Source organism: Piliocolobus tephrosceles, chromosome 16 (genome assembly GCF_002776525.5).
Source record: "Piliocolobus tephrosceles isolate RC106 chromosome 16, ASM277652v3, whole genome shotgun sequence".
Lineage (NCBI taxonomy): Eukaryota > Metazoa > Chordata > Mammalia > Primates > Cercopithecidae > Piliocolobus > Piliocolobus tephrosceles.
In genome coordinates, this window is record NC_045449.1 from 57264157 (window position 1) to 57289298 (window position 25142).

At 40.7% G+C, this 25142-nt stretch overlaps 1 protein-coding gene across 3 annotated transcripts in view; it reads left to right on the forward strand.

Moving 5' to 3' along the window:
• TANC2 (tetratricopeptide repeat, ankyrin repeat and coiled-coil containing 2) overlaps positions 1 to 25142 on the forward strand; it is a 469283-nt gene that overhangs the window by 428364 nt on the left and 15777 nt on the right. For all 3 annotated transcript variants that reach the window (XM_026448069.2, XM_026448070.2, XM_026448071.2), the window contains exons 15-21: positions 1390 to 1512; positions 2071 to 2307; positions 8511 to 8696; positions 11589 to 11682; positions 18192 to 18325; positions 19225 to 19348; positions 24902 to 25077. In XM_026448069.2, the coding sequence (XP_026303854.1) occupies positions 1390 to 1512; positions 2071 to 2307; positions 8511 to 8696; positions 11589 to 11682; positions 18192 to 18325; positions 19225 to 19348; positions 24902 to 25077 (1074 nt within the window). The remainder of the gene's footprint in view (positions 1 to 1389; positions 1513 to 2070; positions 2308 to 8510; positions 8697 to 11588; positions 11683 to 18191; positions 18326 to 19224; positions 19349 to 24901; positions 25078 to 25142) is intronic.

Here is a 25142-nt window from a genome sequence, read left to right on the forward strand (position 1 = left end):
TAAAAACGTTCATGTATCCAGCCTTCCTACAGCATTACTCACCTTTCAGCCTTTCCTCTAGTGTGAGAATTCCCTCTACAGGAAGTTTTTTCCTCACCCACTTTAGAGACCCTGAACCTTCTATGGGAAGACCTTGACCACTATGACTAGAGGTCTTGTTAGATGAATTTATAACTCATAAATAACTGACATATTCCCCCTTTGTAGATGCCCCTTCCCTAGGATACCAGGTAAACACACGTTGCTGATTTTGGATATATGTAGGGATTCTAGGCAAGAACATTCTATATTTCAGGGACAAAGAAAGCAGAAGTAATTTAAGTTTTTAAAAGAAATACCTCCCTATATATTTTATTACAACCCAAATTTCATTGTTAATATCTTCCTGACCTCGAGATTTCCTTCTTTACCTGATTTGATCCAGATATTGGCAGAAGAGTTAGAAGATTGTCAGAGAGTGCCTAACAATCAGGATATCTGAAGAACAAATTATTCTAACTTCCTTCTGGAGAAGCCCATGTGAAATGGACAAACATTAGTACATGTTGTGGGACCTGTGCCAGTGACACTAGGAGAAAATTTGTTGTAGATGGCAATCAAGCCTGTATTGCTGTTTTTTTTCCCTGAGGATAAACATATATAATCATTTTGGGGTATATTAGTTAAGGTGAAGAACACTAGCTGCTATGACAAACCTGCAAAATCTCAATGACTTAACAAAGATTTATTTCTCCTTACATCGCAGTACAGTGCAGATCTCTGAGCAGGCTCCTTCCATGTAGTAGTTCTGAAATCACCTTGGGCCTCAGAATTCTCCATTGGATTTTCTACATCTGGCCTGTAATCAAAAGGAACCATAGAAAGTGTGGAGAAATATGCAGGAAGTTTTGGAGCCAAGCCTGGACAAGACATACTACTTATGCCCTCATTTTATTCACCAGAATTCAGTCACATTGCCTACCTAGCTGTAAAGGAGGCTGGGAAATAGAGTTTTTCCAAATGTTCAGAAAGAAAATGAAATGGAAATCAGTGATCACGTTGCATTATTTCTACCACAGTGTGTAATTTAATAACTTGAATTTAAGATATTTATTGAAGAAGGCTAATAAAAAAGATATGGAAAAATAAATTATATCCAGATATAACAGAAAAGAGAGGTGTTGAGTGGATGTGTTGCTAAGGGCTGCAGAGATAGAGACCGTTTAAGTTAGCTTGTTCCTGCAGGACTGGTCTTTGTCCCCCCACCTAGGCTTTGCTTGGCATGAACATTGTTAGGGTGAGACTCCACTCTCATTCATTAGTACCAAAAACAAAGAGGCCACTAATTCACCACTGATGCTACTTTTTTTTGCTGGGCTACTAATTTAATTGTCTGTACTTCTTATTCAGGGTTTGAGTAAAAAAGTTGGTGTATCATCCTCCATCCTCCAAGGTCTCTGGATCTCTTATAGCACAGAAGGTCTTTCCATGGCACTGGCGTCTTTACGAAATCTCTACACTCCAAATATAAAGGTAAATTTATAAAGAAATTATAAATATAAGGAATTAACTATGAAAAAATAAAACTAGAAGGACATTAAGTAACTATTTAGTTGATCTTTGACTTGCTTAGTCTTTTATTGATCTTAGTCTTTTATTGATAATTTAATATATTTTAAATTGTTAAATTTTATTCTATAAATTGGAGACTAGCTCCATTGTCCTCTTACCTTCTATAAACTGACTCTGACATGTGGGATCAGGTCCTGCTGGTTCCAAAGAGTAAATTGATCTCAGGTAGACTTTGTCTTGGTGTAGGAGCTTTTCTGACCAAAAGCTCACTTCATAGAGACTGTGTTCAGCACTACAGTATGGGAGGCAATTGCTCTAGCTACTATACCATTTATGTAAAGGAGATATTTTATATTATCTACCAAAGGAAAAGAAAAAGAAGCAAATGAGATTATAAAATAAAGCAATTACTAAATGCTACTAGACACTGTTGTAGAATCTTAGATGGTTTAATAAAAGACAACTAAAAGGATGTAACTGCTGTTTGTCTAATTATTAGTTGTGTTTATTTATTTCTAGGTCAGCCGACTGCTGATTTTGGGAGGTGCCAATATTAATTACCGGACAGAGGTTTTAAATAATGCTCCAATTCTTTGTGTTCAGTCCCATCTTGGTTACACAGAAATGGTAGCCCTGCTGCTGGAGTTCGGCGCCAACGTGGATGCCTCTTCTGAAAGTGGCCTGACTCCACTGGGATATGCTGCAGCAGCAGGGTACCTGAGCATTGTGGTGCTGCTGTGCAAGAAACGGGCCAAGGTACTGGCTGCCCAGCTCTGCTGCTTTTCTTCCCTTTTTCTTTCTTTTCGATGCATACGCTTTCTTATCTCCAGTGTTACCTCATGAGTCTGGGTAGAGTATATCAAACCGTGATGGAGAGCAGATCAGAGAGAGTGCTGGTTCTGCATATGTTCAGGGCCACTGCCATCCATCCTGCAGGAGCACACAGTTCTACACCCTTTGAGAGGTACTTGGGAAACTGCATTTGTCAGTAACCACAAAAAATTTCTATCTAACAACCCAGAAATGATCCACTAAGCTCAGAAGAAGCCTCTTTTTAACAGAGAGAGGAAGAAGAAATGAGGGAGCAAGGAGACTGCAATGACAGGTCTGGACCAAATGACACCTGCGGGCTCTAAGCCTTCCGTGTGTAGAGAAGAAAACTTAACCATGGAGATGAGAACAGGATCAGACACCTTCATCCTGTCCTTGAAGACCACCACTCTAGAGATACAGGGAGAAGATGATTCTCCCTGTTTATACTCAGACTGACCAAGGGCGCCTCGAAGTGCTTCTGTTAGTACTCATCAGTTCTCTGAAAACATTTCCAAAATATGTTTGCTTTATGTATAAAAATTTGATTTCACAATATTGGTGAAAAGAAAAATGCTGGTCTCACAAATGTAGGCCTCTGGGAAAAAAATCTTGGCCTCATTCTATTTTGTTTCAGTCCTGAAAACAAACTGAGGACTTTAGTGGTTTCATAGTGAAATATAAGTCATAGTATGACTTCATTCTGAGGTGTCCAGTGCTGTTACCAGGGGAAAAAGTGGGACTCCTCCACTCCTTTGGGAACTGAGACGATGGCCTCTCAGGGACATCTCAGAGCCTTAGAAGTTTACCCTAGCACAGTGATTGCCCACCTATGACATCCCGTTCATTTGAATGGACACCTCTGGAAACAGTGATAACTGGGCCTCATTACCATTTTCGTTTTCTTTTTAGAGACAAAGTCTTGCTCTGTTGCCTAGGCCAGAGTGCAGTGTCATGATTGTAGCTCACTGCAGTCTTCAGCTTCCCCAATAGCGAGGGGTATAGGTACGCGCCACCACACTCAGCTGTATTTTTTTCCTATTTTGTAGAGACAGGGTCTTGCTGTATTGCCCAGAGGTTTGCTAAAATTCCTTAGATCAAGAGATCCTCGTTGCCAGGCGCAGTGGCTCAAGCCTGTAATCCCAGCACTTTGGGAGGCCGAGACGGGCGGATCACGAGGTCAGGAGATCGAGACCATCCTGGCTAACACAGTGAAACACCGTCTCTACTAAAAAATACAAAACATTAGCCGGGTGAGGTGGCGGGCACCTGTAGTCCCAGCTACTCGGGAGGCTGAGGCAGGAGAATGGTGTGAACCCAGGAGGTGGAGCTTGCAGTGAGCCGAGATCACGCCACTGCGCTCCAGCCTGGGCGACAGAGCGAGACTCCGTCTCAAAAAAAAAAAAAAAAAGAGAGATCCTCCCACTGTGGCCTCCCAAAGTGCTAGGATTACAAGCATGAGCCACGGCACCCAGCCCTTCTTACTGTTGCTGTCACTTCATATTCTGATCTCAGCTGGGTCTTTCCTGCCGCTCAGCCCTTACACTGCCAAGCCATCCCTTTCTTCATCTTCCATTGTTTTCCCCAGAGCAGAAATGTAACTCATATGTACTTCTTTCAAGATCCTATCATGCCTCTTCTGCCCTTCATCACTGTGATCAGGCTCATCTCAAGGTGCCTGTATCTCAAAACTCTTATCAGTTCTTACCTACACTCACCTCTACTTTGCCAGAGAAGGAAGTACTTACTTACCTTCTCTTCCAGAGCAGTTGTCTCCACCTCTACACTCTTAACCCACGATGTTGCTCATTCTCTCATGTTATTTCATTCTTTTTCTAAATGCACACTACCTTTTTTCTCAGTTTCTACAAACCTATGAATGTAGAAACCTATGTAACCTAAAAAGGAAATTTTCCTCTCCCTTGCTAACCAGAAGCAACATCCCATCTCTTCCCTTTCACCTCTACCAAACCTGTCCTAAGAGTCCTCTGTACTGGCTACATTCACCTCATTACTCCTTAACCACTTGCATTCTGGCTTCCATGAATGAGAGGGGAGGCAACTCATTAAAATGATAAGCTTTAGGATCAAACACAACTGGGTCAAATCGTGTGTCCTACGTAATTTATATGAGGGCTTGAATAAGTCACTTAACCTCTCTCAATCGCACTTTTCGTCTATTAAAAGGATGTTAAAAGAGTCAGTGTAAGCATTGAAAGACATAAAGCCTTTTTTTAAAAGAGGTGGTAAAGTCTCTTTTAATCTTATATAGTACCGAATAAATAGTATCTGTAAACAAGAAAATAACCCAGCTCCCTACATTTTACCACGCTACTGTTTTAAAAGTCACTAATGACTGCCAGTCACCAAATAAAGCAGCTTTGTCTCATCCCTCACCTCTCTGAGCCCCTCAATAGTATTAGCAATTGTAAACTTTTTTTGGAGGTGGGGGACAGAGCCTGGCTCTGTCACCTAGGCTGGAGTGCAGTGGCACATTCTTGACTCACTGTAGCCTCTGCCTCCTGGGTTCAAACAATTCTCCTGCCTCAGCCTCCCAAATAGCTGGGATTATAGGCGCACACCACCACGCCTGGCTAATTTTTGTATTTTTAGTAGAGGTGAGGTTTCACTATGTTGGCCAGGCTGGTCTTGAACTCCTGACCTCAGGTGATCCGCCCGCCTTGGCCTCCCAAAGTGCTGGGATTACAGGCGTGAGCTACCATGCCCGGCCAATAGTAAACTTTTAATGTTATTTCCCACTTCTCTGGCTGCCCCTCTCCTTCTTCTGATAGGACTGTTCACTAGGATCCTCTGGTCTTCCTTCCATCCTCATACTCGCTATGGCTTCCGCATTAAAGTCATAGGCTTTGGCGTCAAATCTGACTGGGTTCTAGTTCTCCTACCTACATTTTGGTGACTCTTAACCCCAAATTGCTAATTTCTGAAAATGTTTTTGAGCTGTAGTTTCACATTTGTAACTGCTTCCTTGTCAGGCATGTTCAGATCCCTGACTAGTTCCTCACATCCAGCTTTCTAAATCACTCATCATCTTTACCTTCCTCTTTCTGGATTTTCAAAGTCTGCTAATGTAGCCTCCATTTTTCTCAGAACTAGGGAGTCATTGACATCTTTCTCTCCTTCCTAATTCATTTAGTGGCCAGCTCTTTTCAATGTTATCCTCAAAAGAGCTTGAGAAGCTACTCCTTGGTCTCTACCCCAACTGCCACTAGCCTCCTGAATTATTCTTGGAGTCTTCTTGTGTAACAAACGCCTTTTTCAGATTCTCATCTATTACACATCATCCCCTTAGCTTTTGTAGAGCTTTTAAAGTAATTTTAGACTTTCAAAGATATTGCAAAAATAGTGCAGAGACCCAATACAAAGAAATGATACACGTTTGAGGAGATGGGTATGCTAATTAACCTAGTTTGATAATTACACCTTGCATACATGTATCAAAATATCACACTGTACCCCATAAATATGTACAGTTATATGTCAATTTAAAATAATAAAAGCAAATAAAATAATTCTCTTGTAGGCAAAAGAAAAAAAAAATGCATAGAGTTTCTGTATATCCTCCATTCAGCTTCTCATAATGTTAACAGCCTAAGTAATTGTAGTCTAATTATCAAAACCAGGAAATTAATTTGGTGATAATACTATTAACTGATCTACAGACCTTACTGAAATTTGTCCAACTGTCCCACTGATACCTTTTCTGCGTTAGAGAATCCAGGTCGGGATCCCACATGACATTTAGTGTTGTACCTCCTTAGTCTCCTCCAACCTGTGAGAGTTTCTCAGTCTTTGTTCATCTTTTATGAGCTTGACAGTTTTGAAGAATACCAGCCAGTTGTTCTGTAGAATGTTTTTCAGTTTTAGTTTGTCTGACGTTTTCTCACTGTGCGATTGAGTGTACATATTTTTGGCAAGAATACCACATAAGCAATGCTGTACCCTTATGAAAATGCAGCACTTGAAGTCGCTGCTATTGATAGGTCTTATTACAGGTGGTGGTAGCCTCAGTCACTTGGCGAAGGTAGTGTCTTCCAGGTTTCTCAGCTCTGAAGTTACTGTTTTTCCTTTTGTAATTAAGAAATATCTTTTAGGGTTTTGCTTTTGAGACTAGAAAGATAGACATCCTGGTTCTCGTCATACTTTTGTCCACTAATATTAGGATCCATCAGTGATTCTTAGTGCAATAATTATTATTATTTTTTATTATTTTTTTTTTTTTTAGAGGAGTTTCACTCATGTTGCCCAGGCTGGAGTGCAATGGCACAATCTCAGCTCACTGCAATCTCTGCCTCCCAGGTTCAAGTGATTCTCCTGCCTCACCCTCCGGAGTAGCTGGGATTACAGGCACCTGCCACCACACCCAGCTAATTTTTGCATTTTTTAGTAGAGATGGAGTTTCACCGTGTTGGCCAGGCTGGTCTCGAACTCGTGACCTCAGGTGATCCACCCACCTCAGCCTCTCAAAGTGCTGGCATTACAGGCGTGAGCCACCATGCCCAGCCACTGCAATAATTATTACTTTGGTGTTTGCCTAACAGTGATTTTCTACTTCCATCATTCCCTCAACATTTATTAATTGAAATTTTACTGTAAGGAAAAGCGATCTCTTCTCCCCCATGTATTTATTCAAATATTTATTGATATTACTATGAAGTCATGGATATTTATTTTCTTCTATAGCCTGAAATCCATTCCTATTATTATTCATTTCGTTGTTCACGTTGCCCCAGATTTGGCCATTGGGAACTCCTTCAAACTGATTCCTGTGTCCTTTCAACTTCTGAGCACTTTCTGACACCACAAGATGTTCTAGTCTCATCTCTTACCCCAGTCCTGGAATCAACCATTTCTCCAAGGAGCCATGATTTCTTTTATCCATTCGCTTAGTTCTTGAAAATGCAGTTCTGAACATGAAAACACTCAATGACTCCACTACCTATTGGTTAAAATTCAGACCACTTAGCCTGGCATTCAGAAATATCCATGCTCTGTCCCAAAAGACCTTTTCAGCCTTAGAGTTTAAACTTCCCTTTCATTTGCCCTACTCTTACAAAAACTAGAATACATTAATCATTTTCCATCTCAGCCAGTCAAGATAGACCTTTCTGTCTGAATCTGTTCCTGATTCTAGTCAGGAATTAATCTTTCCTTCCTCTGAAATGTTATTGCACTTTTACTTTCCTTTAGATTTATTGTATACTCCTTTGTTGGACAGGCTCTTGTCACTCTCCTTGTTGGAGAGTCCTTGAGAGCAGAACATATATATTACTGTCTTATTCACCTAAGTGCTACTTTACACACACTCTGTATTCAGTAAATATTCACTATGTGGATGGCTGAGTGGAACTGAAGTCAGTAGGAAAGCCAGAAACAGAACTTATGTTTTCAACTGATCTAACTACCACAGGACAAGTACCACCTACCTACCAGAATAGGCTACTCACCTAATGAAAGGACACTCATCTGTTAAAACGAAGGCCCTTCTGGTAAATCGATCTTGATCAGAGTCTTCTTTCAGCCTAAACTTGAAACCAACACTGAAATTATAAAGACTGCTATTGATGCAATAAGCCGGAAGTGCCTCTAGCCATTTGGGACAGATCTTTGAGAGTCTTCCCTCCTGCTGGAAGAGAGAAGCAGACTTTGCCAAAGTTTGGTGGTCAAATGATTCATGATATGAGATGTTTTGCTTCTTTGGAAGGCCAAAGAATTGTAGCTTCGTGTTTTTCTTCCCTTTTTTGATTTCAAAGATAATTTTTTGTATGTCAGCAGAGCTACCAGTTTCTCAAATCTTGGTCTAAAAAGAACAATTTGAGGAGACAAAGAAGAATTTACCTCAGGAAGACAAAGGTCAAGCTGAGAGTTTTGGTTTTTGTTTTTCTTTGAATGCGAAAACAAAAGTCTGACCTTTTCTGAGGAAAAGAAGTTCTTCCCAGAGGGACACTTAGCATAGTTGTAGCTCAGTAATAATCTAGGCTGGGCAGTCTCCTGAATTTGCTCAGAGAGTGGTTCCAGGAATGGAAAGGATGATTCTTAGTAGTCTAGACTTATGCAGTGGTGGTTGTGACTAGATTGCGAGTTCAGCCACAAGTCTGTGTTCATACAGATCTCCTGTCCTCTCCTCTTAGGTGGATCATTTGGATAAGAACGGGCAGTGTGCTTTGGTTCATGCTGCACTCCGAGGTCATCTGGAGGTTGTCAAGTTTTTGATTCAGTGTGACTGGACAATGGCCGGCCAGCAGCAAGGAGTATTTAAGAAGAGCCATGCCATCCAACAGGCCCTCATTGCTGCAGCCAGCATGGGTTATACTGAGGTAAGAAGTAGGCAGTAGGATTGTTTTTTCAAGCTATGTATTAAAGGACCTAGGAAACCAGGAGAAAAGATCGCATGAAGACAAAATTGCCGACCAAATTAATGTGAATTCGTGATCGCTGCTCTGAATAATAAGGAGATTAAACTCTATGAAGCACTTTACTCAAATGCCAAGGTCCCTCAAACTATAGGTATAGAAAGGTGTGAGTTGGAAAGGACCGTGGAAATGATGTAATTCTTCTCCATGTTTTCCTCCCTGTTTAACAGACAGTGACACCAAGGCTCAAAGAGATGAATTATTGAGGTGTAGTCACATGGTTAGGTAATGTGGCACAGGAACAGCATAACATTTAGAATCTCGGAAGGACCAGGTTTGAGTCCCAGCCTCGCCACTCGCTAACTCTAGACCTTGAACAATTTACCTAATCTCTTAGAAGTTTAGTTTCCCATCAGCGAAGTGAAACTAATAAACTCCTTTATACAAGGCTATTATAAGGGATGCTTGGTAAACTGTTAAACATTATACAGTTTATTTATTAATGATAGGAACAATAATAGTGGCAAATGTAGGGAATTGGTAGTGTGCTAGGAAATGTTTAACAACCAACCCTGAGGAGGGGTGTGGGGTGGAACAGGGATGTGTGTTTGTGTGTGTGTACATACGTTTATTATAAATTTTACTGATAAAATGTGTTCCCATGGAATGCTGCATAGTCATAAAAAGAACAAAATAATGTCCTTTGCAGCAACATGGATGCAACTGAAGGCCAATATCCTAAGCAGATTAACACAGGAGCAGAAAACCAAATACCACATGTTCTCATTGAAAGTGGGAGCTAAACATTGAGTACTCGTGGACATGAAGAGGCAACAGTAGACACTGGGGACTACTGGGAGGGGAGAGGAAGGGGAAAGGGTTGAAAAACTGTTGAGTATTATGCTCACTACCTGGGTGATGGGATCATTTGTGTCTCAAACCTCGGCATCATCCAGTACACCCATGAAACAAACCTGTACATTCACTGCCCTTGAATCTACAATAAAAGTTGAAATTATTTTTTTAAAAAAAGAGGCCGGATGCGGTGGCTCTTGCCTGTAATCCGAGCACTTTAGGAGGCCAAGGCAAGGGATCACCTGAGGTCAGGAGTTTGAGACCAGCCTGGCCAACATGGTGAAACCCTGTCTGTACTAACAACGCAAAAATTAGTTGGGCATGGTGGTAGCCATCTGTAATCCCAGCTGCTTTGGAGGCTGAGACAGGAGAATCGCCTGAACCCAGGAGGTGGAGGGTGCAATGAGCTGAGATCATGCTATTGCACTCCAGCCTGGGTGACAGGAGTGAAACTCCATCTCAAAAGAAGCAAACAAAAAGAGTATGTTGCACACAACTTACAAATAATAATGAACTATATAGTACTCTTAATTTGATGCTTTTGTTGATTTTTGCCAAATTTGTAGCTAACCTATGGTTGTAACTTATAACCAAAGTTTGACAAATGGAGCTGCATCCCAATTTGCTCTTTTCTCAATAACTCTATTGCCGTTAAATCTGATTTGTGATCTACTGTTAAACTACTTCTCATCCATATACAAACTATATTCATTAAACTGAAGCCTCTTTCAGTTTTAGCACTAAATGAAGCCCTGATTTATAATGTTTGCCAGTTTCGAGGGTGTAAACACTCCCATCATGGCCAATTTCAAGCTACCAATGTGACATCACTGAAACAAAGGTGGGAGGAGATGCCCAGCAGCACATTGTTATGTAATATTCCCACCGTGCAGACATGCACAATCAATATAAATAACTTCAACAGCATAGATAATAGTAAGATATAGTTAAATCTTAGGAAGTTGCAAGATACGAGTATTCTTTAACCTTTGTTCTTAATGTTAGTTTATTTAATTGCTATTTGATTTCTAATAAACAACTGGCTTTCAGAATTTCTGAGAATTTAACAGTCAGCTTTCATGAGCCAGTGCAAGCATGGGATAATCAGCAAAACAGCTACCATATCAACTGAGCTGACATGTCACCAAGGGAGTGTTAAGTAATATTAAAATTTGTATCATCTATGGGAGGTTTTTTAACCCTGTACAGTCAAATTCCCGGAAACAGAACTGTCACTTTTCGGTGTGTTTAGAGATTATTCTCCCTTTACTAGTTCTAGAACAGTCCTTATACATCTGAGAGGAAAAAGGAAGATAATCGCTTTACTCTGAGGAAATACAGGGCCAGGTGCAGTGGCTCACACCTGTAATCCCAGCACTTTGGGAGACCAAGGCAGGAGAATCACTTGAGGCCAGGAGTTCAAGACCACCCTGGGCAACATAGCAAGACCCCCCATCTCTGCCAAAAAAAAAAAAAACCTTTTTAATTAGCCAGGTGTGGTGGTGTATGCCTGTAGTCCCAGCTAATCCGGAGGCTGAAGTGCAAAGATTGCTTGAGCCTGGGAGGTCAAGACTGCAGTGAGCCATGAACACACTACTGCACTCCAGCCTGGGTGACAGAATGAGACCCTGTCTCAAAAAAAAAAAGAAAGAAAGAAAAACAGGCCATCAGTTTTCTCATATTTATTTTCTATGGCTTTTTTATAGGAAAGAGGAAGGATTGCTTCTTTAACTTAAATATTAGGATTATGTAATTTTTTAAAAATCACATGCTATATAAGTGAATTGCATTCTAGAGAAAGGTGTAAACTGTACCTGATAGGACAGATGCACATCATGGAAGCTGTGGGTTTCTTTATTAGGACAGTCAGTTCTGATTCCTTTTGTGTGCAGGAGATTTAGTGATACTTGGATCATCCAAGCATCTTCCAAACCTCACAGGCTAGTGTCATTAGCATAATTTTCCACCTGAAGTTTGAGCTGACACAACTTCTTGTTTCAGATTGTCTCCTACCTACTTGATCTTCCAGAAAAAGATGAAGAGGAAGTAGAGCGAGCACAGATCAACAGCTTCGACAGTCTCTGGGGAGAGACAGGTACCTCTCATGAACATTGCCCTCAAGAATGTGTTGTGTTTGTGTGGACTCTCGTATGTCGCCCCCCTATTTTTTCCCTGACATACATTTGGCAGTCCTCTGTCTCAGGCTTTTGTATTGCAGACTTATTCAGCCAAACTAAACAGCAGTTTTCCTCTTTCAGTCCTCTTTCCCTGTGGATTCTCCATACTCTTTGCACCAGAGTCTTCTTCCAAACAAAACTTTTTCCCTCTCTTGTTTCCAAATATTTTTAAAAGACTGAAAGTTACCTTACAATGTGCCAAACCAGAGCAGAAAATAATTGTGGCCTCTCTCCTTTTTATGTGATCCTTGTAGTAGTTAGGAATAAATATTTCTCCCATCAAAATAACTCCTTTTGCATTTGTTAACCAGGATGTTAAATTTTCACCCACACCTCTGGCTTAACCAAATGTTACTGTGGTAGCATGGTATATGACACAATTAATCTAATATATTGTGAGTTAAGTTGCTATCTGGATGCACAATGAGGGCCCAGCCTCATGCAATTCCTGTTGGTCTGGAGCAAATCAGTTTCTGTATCGTTCAGTACTTACGATGCAAACAGAAGCCTCTTCCTTGTGGCCTTTGCAGGCAATGATTGTTGTCTTCCCTGCAAGTCTGTAAACTGCAGCATCTGGAGAAACATTAGTAACCTTCGATGTATTTTTATGAAACCAGGGCAGTGAAAACTGTAGAGTAACCACAGATATGTGTCATATTTTCCAGGAGAAGTAAACCAATATTGAGATAGCCAATTTAAGGAGAATATTTTACAATGCATACAAGAAGGGTATACATTTGGGTTAGGATAAGAGTGTTATTAAAAATAAGAGGTTCTTGAACTCATTTAAATTTATAAAGACCTATTGTGGCATTTCTTCTCGTGACAAAGTCTTACACACATTTCCTGACTTGTTTAACATCATGTGGAATGGTCCAAAACTCAGGAATTTGCTTCTCGAATAATCCCTCCTTTTGTAAGATCCAAAGGGAGCAGATGCCTGGCAGCTGCAGCTTAAGAGTCCATGACAGATTAAAGGAAAGTGTACAGCTGGAAACAGCTGCTGTCTCTGGAGCCCCACCCTGAGGGAAGCCAGAGGACAGACCGAGGGGAAGGAACTGGGCAGGACATCAGCCACTCTGGAGTATGCATATGTGTGTGACCTACAGCTGCAGGAGGAACATGTTGGTGTGCTTCTGTCAGCACAGCCTTCCCCAACACAGTGTTGCCACATCTCCAGCAGACCCTTTGTTGCCAAGGGCATGGCGGTGTAACCATTGACAGCAGCAGAAAGAGTCATGTCCCCATGGTGATAATGAATAGAAATTACAAGACTAATAGTCATAGCGATGAATATCAAACACATTCTAATGGTGTACTTGAAAGACATCCTTAAAAATGTTCAAGAAGGGCATGAATTAAATGGAGGACTTATTTTTATTGACATGAATTTCTTATTTTAGAATAAAATTTTATGGCCTCAGGATTTTTAAAATATTTCATACTTTAAAGTATACGATAAATGTTTACAGTGAATTTTGTACATATGTACCATATCTCAAGATTTTTTTTTTTTTTTTTTTTTTTGTTGGTGCGACGGAGTCTCGCTTTGTCACCCAGGCTGGAGTGCAGTGGCGCAATCTCGGCTCACTGCAAGCTCTGCCTCCTGGGTTCACGCCATTCTCCTGCCTCAGCCTCCTGAGTAGCTGGGACTACAGGCGCCCGCTACCATGCCCAGCTAAATTTTTTTGTATTTTTAGTAGAGACCGTGTTAGCCAGGATGGTCTCGATCTCCTGACCTTGTGATCTGCCCGTCTCGGCCTCCTAAAGTGCTGGGGTTACAGGCGTGAGCCACCGCGCCTGGCCTCAAGATTTAAAAAAATCAAAACTTCATGTCAGTTTGCTTATAATCAGAACTGTGTTATGTTTGACTTATGCATATATACAATATAATTATAATATTATAAACATAAAGAGCTACTTAAACATGAGTTAATTTGAAATTTATTTGTAATGTGATTTTTTTTTTTTTCTTTTTTTCTGAGACGGAGTCTCCCAGTGTCCCCCAAGCTGGAGTGCAGTGGCACAGTCTCAGCTCACTGCAACCTCTGCCTCCTGGGTTCAAGTGATTCTCCTGCTTCAGCCTCCCGAGTAGCTGGAATTACAGGCGTACACCGCCACACCTGGCTAATTTTTTTTTTTTTTTTTGTATTTTGCCGTGTTGGCCAGGCTGGTCTCGAACGCCTAACCTCAGGTGATCTCCCCACCTCAGCCTCCCAAAGTGCTAGGATTACAGGCGTGAGTCACTGCACCTGGCTGTAATACAATTTCTATATCTATGAAAAATTATTTCAGAAAAAATTCTGGAAAATAATATTTATTATGTGACAATGACCCTACAGCTCATCACTAGTATAGAATGGACTTTGATGCACTTTTCTATCTACAGTGATGTTTATGAAACATACATGTGCCTTTCTAACTTATAGCACATGATCATTTAAATTTTTTAGTGACCTATTGAATTATGATGCTTCCTCCCATGATAAAATCTTATACATATTTTTGCATTTTTATATGTGGTTTGTGGTCTGTGACCCAAAGCTAGTTGGTGGGGGCTTATATCTGCAACCAGGACCTAAGTGACAATTTTTAACCTAAGGAAAATACAATGGTCATGATGTTTCCTATAATATGTATCACTTACTCTATCAAATCTGAGACACCGTTAACTTTAAGAAAGTATATATCCAGTATTTTGTGCCACTACAAAAACAAACAACTTCTGCCAACTATATTGACACGACACAATTCTTTATTATCACATTAATTGTAAGATGCATTCCAATTTTGGAGATGTTAAAATGTAGAGGGAGAAAGTGAATCTTAGAATATTAATTGGGGTGTGATTTTTAGATATCAAGATTTTCTGAAGGCAGATCACTAGAGCCTCCTGGTTGCTTTCATCCTCCATTTGTAGCCTCTTTCTCTTTCCAGATGTTACAACCAGCTTTCACCATCTGCTGACCCCTCCCATCCCGTAGGGTTTTCACAGACTTCTTATGGAACACCACAAAAGAAAAGCAAACAAGGTGACAAGACTGTTCACCACACCTTCCTCTCCCTTATGTTGTGGGCACAGACCAGGACCAGCACTGAGAGCTTCTAGCACCTCTGGAGGCCAACCCTGGAAATATATGGCCCCAAAAAGAAACCAGAGTTTACAAAATAAACTTACTAGATTCCTTTAATTCCTGCCCTCATCATCTTTTGCCTAGATTATTTCAGCTACCTCCTAATTGAGCTTCTGCCTCTAGCCTCACCCTTTTGTGATACATCTCTCAGACTTCAGCCAAAGTGATCTTTTTAGGCCATAGTCTGTTTGGGTCACTTTCCTGCTTACTGACCTTCATTTAACTACTTGTAGGATTAAGTCCTTTAATGTAGCATAAAAAGACCAGTAATTATCTCCAGCCTCATATATTGCCTGTCTTCTCCAGTAATTCCAATAACAGTAAGCATGCTGTTTTCCCCTCAGTGCCTTTATTCATGCTCTCCCTTGGCCCACCCTACCCCTTCCATGCCTGTAAATCTCCTGTTCATCTTTCAGCATCTAGCTCACATTATCATCTCTACCTGGAGGCCATCTCAGAAACCTCTTCCTCTGTGCCCTCCCTCATACCAAGGACATATCTCCATTGTATATATCACACTCTATATTAACATATTCATCTGTTTCCTTAACCATGAGTTCTTTGACAGCAGAGACAGTGTCTGACAAATAGCTCAATAAATGTTTTATTAATGGTATTTTGGATAGCAGTGATCAGTTTATTTCTCCCCAGCCACTTCCCCCTCCTCCCCCACCCCTTGATCTTACACGACCTGTCTGTGCTGGACTCTTCCAAGGTTGAAAGTAGATGAAAGAGTCATTTGCATCTCTGCATTCTCTTTGCTGTCAGCATCCCATCCAAGCAGACTCTGGCTGTTTCCCCAACTCTGAGCTACATCCTGTCTGCCTCTTCCAACTCCTTAGATGTTTCCCTTTGAAAAAAGACCATTTCTGTCAGATCATCTTGTCAGATGCTGACAAGCTAGGGAACAAATTCTGTTACTGCTCTTTTAGGAAGAAAGTTGGCTCCTAACTGCTCTGTTTGCAGTTTGGTGTTTTATAGAATTGGCTTTACCTTCATCTCCTTTCTTTTAGAAAGTTTTAACAGTTTTTGATAAATCTCATATAAAATCCAGCCATACAACTCCTTGCTCTTGGATTTTGAAAAGCCCAGATTCCATTTTACATAGTTGTGTTGTTCTGAGATGAAATTGGCCAGCTGTGTTAATAACCATGTCCAGCTATCAGCTGAAGGTTGCTGCCAAATGACATAATAACCTAAACAACAGAGATGATACAACAAAGAAAAAGGCCAAATGGAACATTCCCTCACATATAAATGTGTTATCCAGTGGGGAGAAATGGGGCATCCAGAGCAATAGAATTATCAGACTGGATAGTGTGGCTTTCCAGATGGGCACTGGTTGTGAATATTCAGATGTGTTCTGTGAACTGGCATCATTAGTGAGAGGCTTGATTCTGAAATACTGTCTATATTTTCTCTAGGATGCTGCAAGTTCTTTCATGAAAAATAATGTATTTGGCCCCTTCACATACAGAGGTTTGCTGCAACCTTATCAACCTAGCAACTACTTTAAATGGGTTCAGAATGTGGGTTAGAAATTTTCCAAATGGTTTGTTTTATGCACCGAGATAATTCTTATGATTCCTAGTGTCTATCCAGTCAAATTATTAAACTACTCTTGTGTTCTGACCCATATATAGAATTCACAATTTGTTTTCTAACCTATTAGAAATATGAACTTGAGAAAGAGGGAACATAGCTTATATTTAAAAAACAAGAAATGAAACTTCTTTATCCAGTAAATAATTATAGCCATTAACACCTGAGTTCATCCACTCAGGGTTGGAAATGACCCTCACCTCAGATAGGACCAAGCCACTGCCCTCCTGTAAGGAACTGAAAAGAAATGTCAATGTCAGGAGTTCCAAACTAAAACTGAAAATACACATAAGACAAGCCATAGATAGAACTGGTTGAAGAGTGCGTGTGTCTTCTAAAATTACCACATTTTACTTCATAAGTCATTCTTATCCTTGCAGAAGGAAGGAAAGTGTTACTTGAAGGTTTATATTTGTGGAAATTACAGGTAGTTTTCATTTTGCATATGATTCAGTAGTGGATAAATTTGGCCAAGTCCAGAGACAAAATGCCATGATTTGCACTTAAGTGGAAACGAATGCAAATGTCCATTTGATATAAATTTTATTTGCTTCTCTGAATACATTTTAAAGTTTGCAAACTGCAGTATCTGTGCCTGCCAAATATTATTTTCTGGTTTGTTAGTGGAGTAGGAGGCCATAATAAAAGAAGGACCTGCTGACTACTACATCAACTTTTTAAGTCAATTTGGAAAAAAAAAAAATCTTTATCCTATTTAAAATGAAGTATAACTCCTACATGTTCTAACAGTGTTTCCATCCTCCGTACCCCTCATTTTTTAAAACAATAGACTTGTGCACCTGAGATTCCACGGTTAAATGAAACAAATACATATTTGTTAAAAGATAGACTTCATATCTCCAAACTCCTCTTTCTGCTGTTGAAATGATACTCTGAGGGCCAAATAGGCATGCGTAAAATCTCCTTTGTGTCAGAGATCATACTGTCAGTCGATAGCAGCACAAGAAGAATGTTTCTGTTTTTTTCCTAATGTGTCTCTTAAACTCACTGTAGCTATTTTTACCTGTGACTTCATTATTTTATATTCAGAAGAAAATAGTCTTTGTCATACCTCTTCTCTCATCTTTAAGATTGCTACCTTGAATCATTCTAATCCTTATATTAAAAATGATTGCAAATGTACCAGAAACATCTGTATCAACTAAATGAAGAAAAAGAATGAAAACTGGCCCAAGACTTTGGACTGCAATTCCTAACTTTGGTTCTCTAGGATTAAGAGCCCAGGGTAGAGCTTGGCTGGGGGTAGTTCCCAGCTAATTCTAAAAAAAAAAAAAAAAACTTTATCTCTGCAAAGATCTTGTCTTTAGATTCCACCCACACGTAGACTAAGAAAATTTGTAGCTAGGAAGAGGTACCAAACGAGAGGTAGGCCAAAGCAGAGAAGACAGTCTAGTCAGGGAAAATGAAACCAAGTGAGTTTGATTAAAGGTGAGTTTTCAATAGATTTATTATTATTATAATTGTCCCCAAATATTGTGAGGCAATTTAAATGTGTCTTTATTCATTATTTTTCTTTACAACTTTTCTTTAAGGAAAAGGTGGCAAAAATCATCATTCTTAGAAGTAAAGTAGCAATTACATTAATGAAACACAGGGATATGTCACGTTTAACATGGAGCACTGGAGAGGACAAGAACCACCTATCCTCAGTCTTTGTTCTCTGCCCTTAGCCCTAACAGCTGCAGCCGGAAGGGGCAAACTGGAGGTGTGCCGTCTGCTCTTGGAACAAGGGGCAGCAGTGGCCCAGCCAAACCGCCGAGGGGCAGTGCCACTATTCAGCACAGTGCGCCAGGGCCACTGGCAGGTAAGCAGGGTGACCACTTCCGGTCCCTCAGGCAGGACTGAGTTCTATGTGAGGACTTCTGATACACAGAGCAAAATGATCACAAGTAAAGTTTGGGTTACCCAGTAGTGATCAGGTTTGAGGACTTGGACCTTTGTTGTGAATATTCTGGTTAATTGAGAATACAACAGTTAACATTCAAAACGATCACTTTGTATAGAAGGACTAACTACTTTTGTCCTGGTAATAGAGTGACCTCCTTCTCACATTACACAGTATCCAAAGTCTCCTTGGAAGGTTCATTTCTCAGCGAACTTAGCTAATCACTTACTTGCAGATGTCTGAGACTTACTGAAAGAAAATACAGTGAATGCAAATTCTAATGATACAATCCTTTTAGATGTTTGGATTCTGGATAAATGTTAATTTATACACTTAGGATGGAAAGGAAAGCACACTGATAATAATCTTCAGAAGTATTTCAATAGAAAAAAGGCTGTAGAAGCCAAACAGCCCTAAAGAGTTATCAGAGACGCTTTATTATGTTCAGTTCAGTTGGAAGTATTAACTGCAGGCAAATTTGCAACCACTAGAGGGCAATAAAGGAGTGATTTATGTTGGAACTTCCATTATGGGATTGTTTAATCCTACATCTTGACTTTTGTTAAGTTCTTTTTTACTTAGTAGCTGAGTCAGACATTGAGAGTTGAATCCTTCTCATTTGGCTGTCCCTAAGAGAGTTAGAGATTAAATTACATGGTACTAGGACTTTGCAGGTACTTCTAGAGGGTAGTGGAAAGATGCATAGAGAGGTGACTGGTACAGCAGTGGGAATTCCTACAGAGTATGAGATAGTGTGCACTTGTCTTCTCCACAGCTCTTCTTTGGGCTGATTGGTCCCTGTTTCTTTGCACTTGCAGATTGTTGATCTTTTACTCACCCATGGAGCTGATGTCAACATGGCAGACAAGCAAGGCCGCACTCCCCTGATGATGGCTGCTTCGGAAGGCCATCTAGGGACTGTGGACTTTCTACTTGCACAAGGTTAGTCTTGGGATGCTAGAGCTGGTTGGCCAGTGTCCATCATTACCTGGTGAACTCATCATTTCCAGCAATGGATCCCAGGAGATGCTAAGAACAGATATTAATCCAGTTGGTTGGAAAATGAAAGGCTATCTCCTCCCCTCTTGTATTCAGTGTAGTGCTTCTAACTCTAATACTCTCTGTTTCTTTATGACTTGAGGGATTTAAATAAAATTAACATATTCTAAATTCTCATTCAGATCAGTAGTCTCCAAACTTTGACTTTCAAAAAATATATACTCAATAAATGTTCATCTTCCAGGGATTGTGTTTTGACTTCAAGTTTATCAATTCTTTTGTAAGCCTACACAACTAATATTTTTATTGAATTCAAAGGAGGCAAATGCCAGTGAAGACCCCTGCTGACTGTGGGATCTTATTTGGGGGATCCAGATTATTACCCGTTGTAATAAATTCCTTTTGACACTTACCAACATCCACAAATTCCTGGTGAATGGGAAATAAATTAAAGGAGATGTTGATCACACCACCATCGTAAAGCACGTCAGGCTCCTTTTGGTTGCTGTGACCTCCTCCATCGCCTGTGCATAACGGTGGCTGCTGATGGTGGACCTCTCTAGCAGCAAAAGCTCATCACTGGTGACTCCGCAGTGCCATCTAGTGGAGCTTCAGCATTTGCTTGAAACAAGAGGCAGTCAGAGGTAGTCATTCCAATTAGCCTCTGCTACTAGTAAACTGGACCCAAAGGTCTGTAATTATATCCACAAGCACATGTACTTTCCTTCAAGGAAACCAACCTCCTGAAGAATTATGCCTAGGCCAGAGCAACTGAGGGTAGTTTAATTAGGAAGAAATTTAGGTTTCTTCTAAGATTTCAAACTACAGCTCAATCAGAGACTTATTGGATCTTTAGCTGGATCCCTCAAGTAAGATTTGTTTCCACAGACTCAAGACTGGGTCAGAATCAGAGAGTTGCTCTTACAGGGTGCAAAGTGGCTCTTGCCTTCCCCATATAAGCTACCAAAGAAATTTGGCTTCATGATATCTATCTTCATTTCTGCTGGGGAAAGCAGGGAGGAGGGAGAATGTGCCTGAATTCTCAAGATAAGATGTGTCTGGAGTAAATATTCCAGAACAAACCAAGTCCACTGAAAGAGGCAGGACCTCTTGAGCCCCTGATAACCTTTAGATAGCTGCAAAGTACCTGTCATGTGTAGTAGAGGCTCCGTAGTCATAGATTCCAGGTATTTGTTCTCCCTTACCAGCGAAGACATTTTCATCTTTGTACTGTTTCATTTTTTTCCCCATTTAAATGAGAGGCTTAATGAATTCAACAAAGATTTATTTAGGCTGTGTTATTAGCAGAACACTATACTAGGAACTATGAGTGGTTCTGATTTTTATAATTAATATACTATAATCTGTGCCTTCAAAGGGTCTATAATGTGGCAAGGAAGAGATGAAACAAAGATAAATACCTTAAAAAGCAGAGAATCCTCTGAGTGCTCTGATACAGGGGTCCTCTGAGTTAGACTAGGACAGACTTTGAAATTCGAAGAGGAAAAATGTTCTGTATTTAGGGAGAGGAAGTAACATAGATGAAAGGCTGAAGAGGAGTGACAGGTTTGGAGAAATATGTAGGCTGTCTAGTAAAGTGTAAGGGGACTGCAGAAAATAAAATTGGAAAGGTATATGGAAATGGAAAAGGAGCAAGTTAGAAGAATCTGGACTTAATTCTAAAGGAATCTGGAGAGGCTTTTAAAATTCTTAAATAAGGAATTGATGGTAGAGTTATGCTTTAAAAACAATCACTCTGGCAGTATGTGAATAGTGGATTTGATAAAGGAGCCAGGAGATCAGTTAGGAAGCCCTTGTAATGGAACAGATGAGGCATAATGAGGTCCTAACCCAAGGGCAGTAGCTTTCAGAATAGAACAAAAGGGCTATGTGCAAGAGGTATTTTGGATATGAAGTCTGATTAGATGTAGGAAATAAGGATAGAAGAGTTAAAGATAACTCCAGAGTTGTAAGATGGACATTTGGAAGAATTGTGATTTCATTAACTGCAAGAGAAAGAAAAAAGAGAAGAGGAAGATTACAAATTGGATTTTGGAAGTGTTTAACATATTATGGATTTGTTTCATATGTATCCCCTTTTAATTTCTTCTCTTTCCTTATCTTTGGAAAAATCAATTCATCTGTAATATACATCCAAAACTTTCTTATCCTACTTTTTCCACCACTGGATACTTTGTCCAGGAAATTTATAGATGTTGTATCTGAGAAAATGCCTTGGACTCTCTTCCGTATTTAAACTTATTCCATATTAGAGTCAGTGTTTTAATTACAAACTATACTGTTACATAAATGGCTCTCATCAGGATTAAGATATGGTCCCTTGCAGCTTTTCATCCTCCCGTGGGAAACCACAAACTCTCCTGACCTCTAGGGATGCAAAGGTGATAGGCTAGATAACTGCTGAGTAAACCCTGAGCCTGCTGTGGCAGGTCCTAAGCTTGAGCTGATACCTGAATCCTGACCAGCTGAGGGGGCAGCCAAGTGTCCTGGTGCAGTAAGTTGGTCTCTGATGTAGTTAAATATGACTTGCCTACTGTGTGGAAAGAGTTGTCTTAGGTACTCTTCTAGCAAATAAATGATGCGCTTCTTGCCATCGAAGGCCTTACAGTCTGGGCCTTAAGAACCAGTTGTAGATTGGATTTTAGACTGATTACAAAACAGCATGTCAAGTATGCTTGATCCTTTCAAGTGAAAGTGGAAATGTTGAAGGGAAACAGATCCAGAATATGAAAGGGTGGGTGGAGAATTTAAAAGGGGGGAATGGAATTATTGAATAAGGCTGAGTAGTTTAAACTCTGAATTTCTTGTTTATTTGATTTGTATTTGTTTTTTGTTTTTGTTTTTGTCTTTTTTTAGAGACAAGGTCTTACTCTATCACCCAGGCTGGAGTGCAGTGGCCTGATCATAGCTCACCAAAGCCTGGAACTCCTGGGCTCAAGCAATGCTCCCATCTCATCCTCCCATCCCAGCCTTCCTAGTAGCTAAGACTACAGGCTCACACCACCACACCTGGCTAATTTTTTAGTGTTTTGTAGAGACAGAGTCTCACCATGTTGCCCAGGCTGGTCTCAGATTTCTGGCCTCAAGCAGTCCTCCCACCTCGGCCTCCCAAAGTGCTGGGATTATAGGTGTGAGTCACTGCATCCAGTGAAATATTTATTTTTTTAATTGACAAGTAAAAATTGAATATGCCATAATGTATTGCTTAACCATGGGGGTAGGTTCAGAGAAATGCATTTTGAGAATTGTGTCCTTAGGTGATTTTGTCATTTGTAAACATCGTAGAGTGCACTTACACAAACTTGGACGGTATAGCCTACTACACACGTAGGCTGTATAGTACAGCCTGGTGCTCCCAGACTACAAACCTGTACAGCGTATTACTGTACTGAGTTACTGTGAACAGTTGTAACACAGTGGTATTTGTGTAGCTAAACATATCTAACCATAAAAAGGAGCAGTATTGTGTACAACATGATGTTTTGATACAGGCTGTATATCCCTTATCTGAAATGCTTGGTTGTATATCCCTTATCTGAAACGCTTCTGTTGGGGTTTTATTTTTTGTATTTTGAACTATTTGCATTATACTTACTGGTTGAGCATTTCTGATCCAAAAATGTGAAATCCAAAATGCTGCAATCTAAATTTCCTTTGAGTGTCATGTTGGCCCTCAGAAAGGTTCAGATTGTGGAGCAGTTCTAATTTCAGATTTTCAGATTAGGGATACTCAAGCTATATATGTATACATTGTGGAATGGCTAACTCAAGCTACTTAACGTGTGCCTTACCTTACACACTTATCTTTTTTCTTCTGCTGAAAATGCTTAAAATGTACTTTCATAGCAATTTTCAAGTATATATTGTTATTAACTATCACTATGACTATAGTTAAGAACTATAGAGTAGATTTAGTCTACTGGTTAATAACCAGTACAGTAGATCTCTTAAACTTACTTCTTCTTTCTAAGTGAATTGTATGTCTTTGACCAACATCTCCGCAATCCCCCCCCAACCTCCTAGTTTCTGGTAACCACCATTTTATTCTTTGATTCTATGAATTTAACTTTATTAGATTAAACTCCAGATTTCTTTCGTGGCCTGGGCTCAGTGTCCTCTCGTGTGTTTATTTTCCCCACCTGCGGAGGAAGAAGGTGGCCTGGCCCTGTGATCAATGACAAACATGTCCTGGGCTCCTATTTGATGAGACTGTCCCAAGGAGTTAGCACTATTATCAGTGGAAGGCTTCTGCTCAGTTCAGAAAACATTCACTGAGCTCCGGTGTGATAAGGGCCGAGGCAGCCCAATCACTTGAGGTCAGGAGTTCAAGACCAGCCTGGCCAACATGGTGAAACCCATCTCTATTAAAAATATAAAAATCAGGCCGGGCGCGGTGGCTCAAGCCTGTAATCCCAGCACTTTGGGAGGCCGAGATGGGTGGATCATGAGGTCAGGAGATCGAGACCATCCTGGCTAACACGGTGAAACCCCGTCTCTACTAAAAAGTACAAAAAACTAGCCAGGCGAGGTGGCGGGCGCCTGTAGTCCCAACTACTCGGGAGGCTGAGGCAGGAGAATGGCATGAACCTGGGAGGCGGAGCTTGCAGTGAGCTGAGATCCGGCCACTGCGCTCCAGCCTGGGCGACAGAGCGAGACTCCGTCTCAAAATATATATATATATATCTTAGCCAGGCGTAGTGTGCGTGCCTTTAATCCCAGCTACTTGGGAGGCTGAGGCAGGAGAATTGTCTGAACCTGGGAGGTGGAGGTTGCAATGAACTGAGATTGGGCCACTGCACTCCAGCCTGGGCAACAGAGCAAGACTACATCTAGAGAGAAAAAAAAAGAGGAAGAAGAAGAAAACGCTCATTGAGAATTTATTACATGCAAATAGGATACATAAAAATAGATAAATAATGGAATAAGTTGACTTATGTTAAGCATATTTAAGATGAGGTAGCAGTGAACTGTGAGAAGCTTCTTAGAGGCAGGAGGATAGAGATAGTTCTTAGAGAATGGCAAGAAGTGAGGCAAGTCATGGGGGAAGAAAAGCTCTTCCACACACATGGAGCAGCGTGACCAAGAGTGACGATGCAGAAGGGTTGATGGGAGATCCAAGAGGCAGAGAGTGAGGACGCGGGAGAACTGACGGGAGATCCAAGAGGCAGTGAGCACATCCATTTGGCCAAAGTGGAGGATTTTCACAGGGGAATAATAAAACAGGTATAGAGAGTAATTGGGAATAGATTGTGGATGACCTTGAATACCCAGTAAAACAACTGGAATGTTTTATTGAAAGCTTGTAGGATGAACTTTTAACAGTTGAGATGTAACTAGCATACCAGGATCGGTCTTAAACTGGAAATAGTCCGGAAACAAGCGGTGTTCTTTGTAGCAGCGTGCCCCTTCAGTGCTTCCCCTCCTGCTGTGCGTTTCCATGTCTCCTCAGCCCTGTGCTATCACTTGCCTTTGCAGGTGCCTCCATTGCTCTCATGGACAAAGAAGGATTGACAGCCCTCAGCTGGGCTTGTTTGAAGGGCCATCTCTCAGTAGTACGTTCTCTGGTGGATAACGGAGCTGCCACAGACCATGCTGACAAGAATGGCCGTACCCCACTGGATCTGGCAGCTTTCTATGGTGATGCTGAGGTGGTAAGTACCTTTAAAGAAGCCTCAGGAGAGCAGAGAGAGGGCTGTTCTCCATCCATACTACCTGG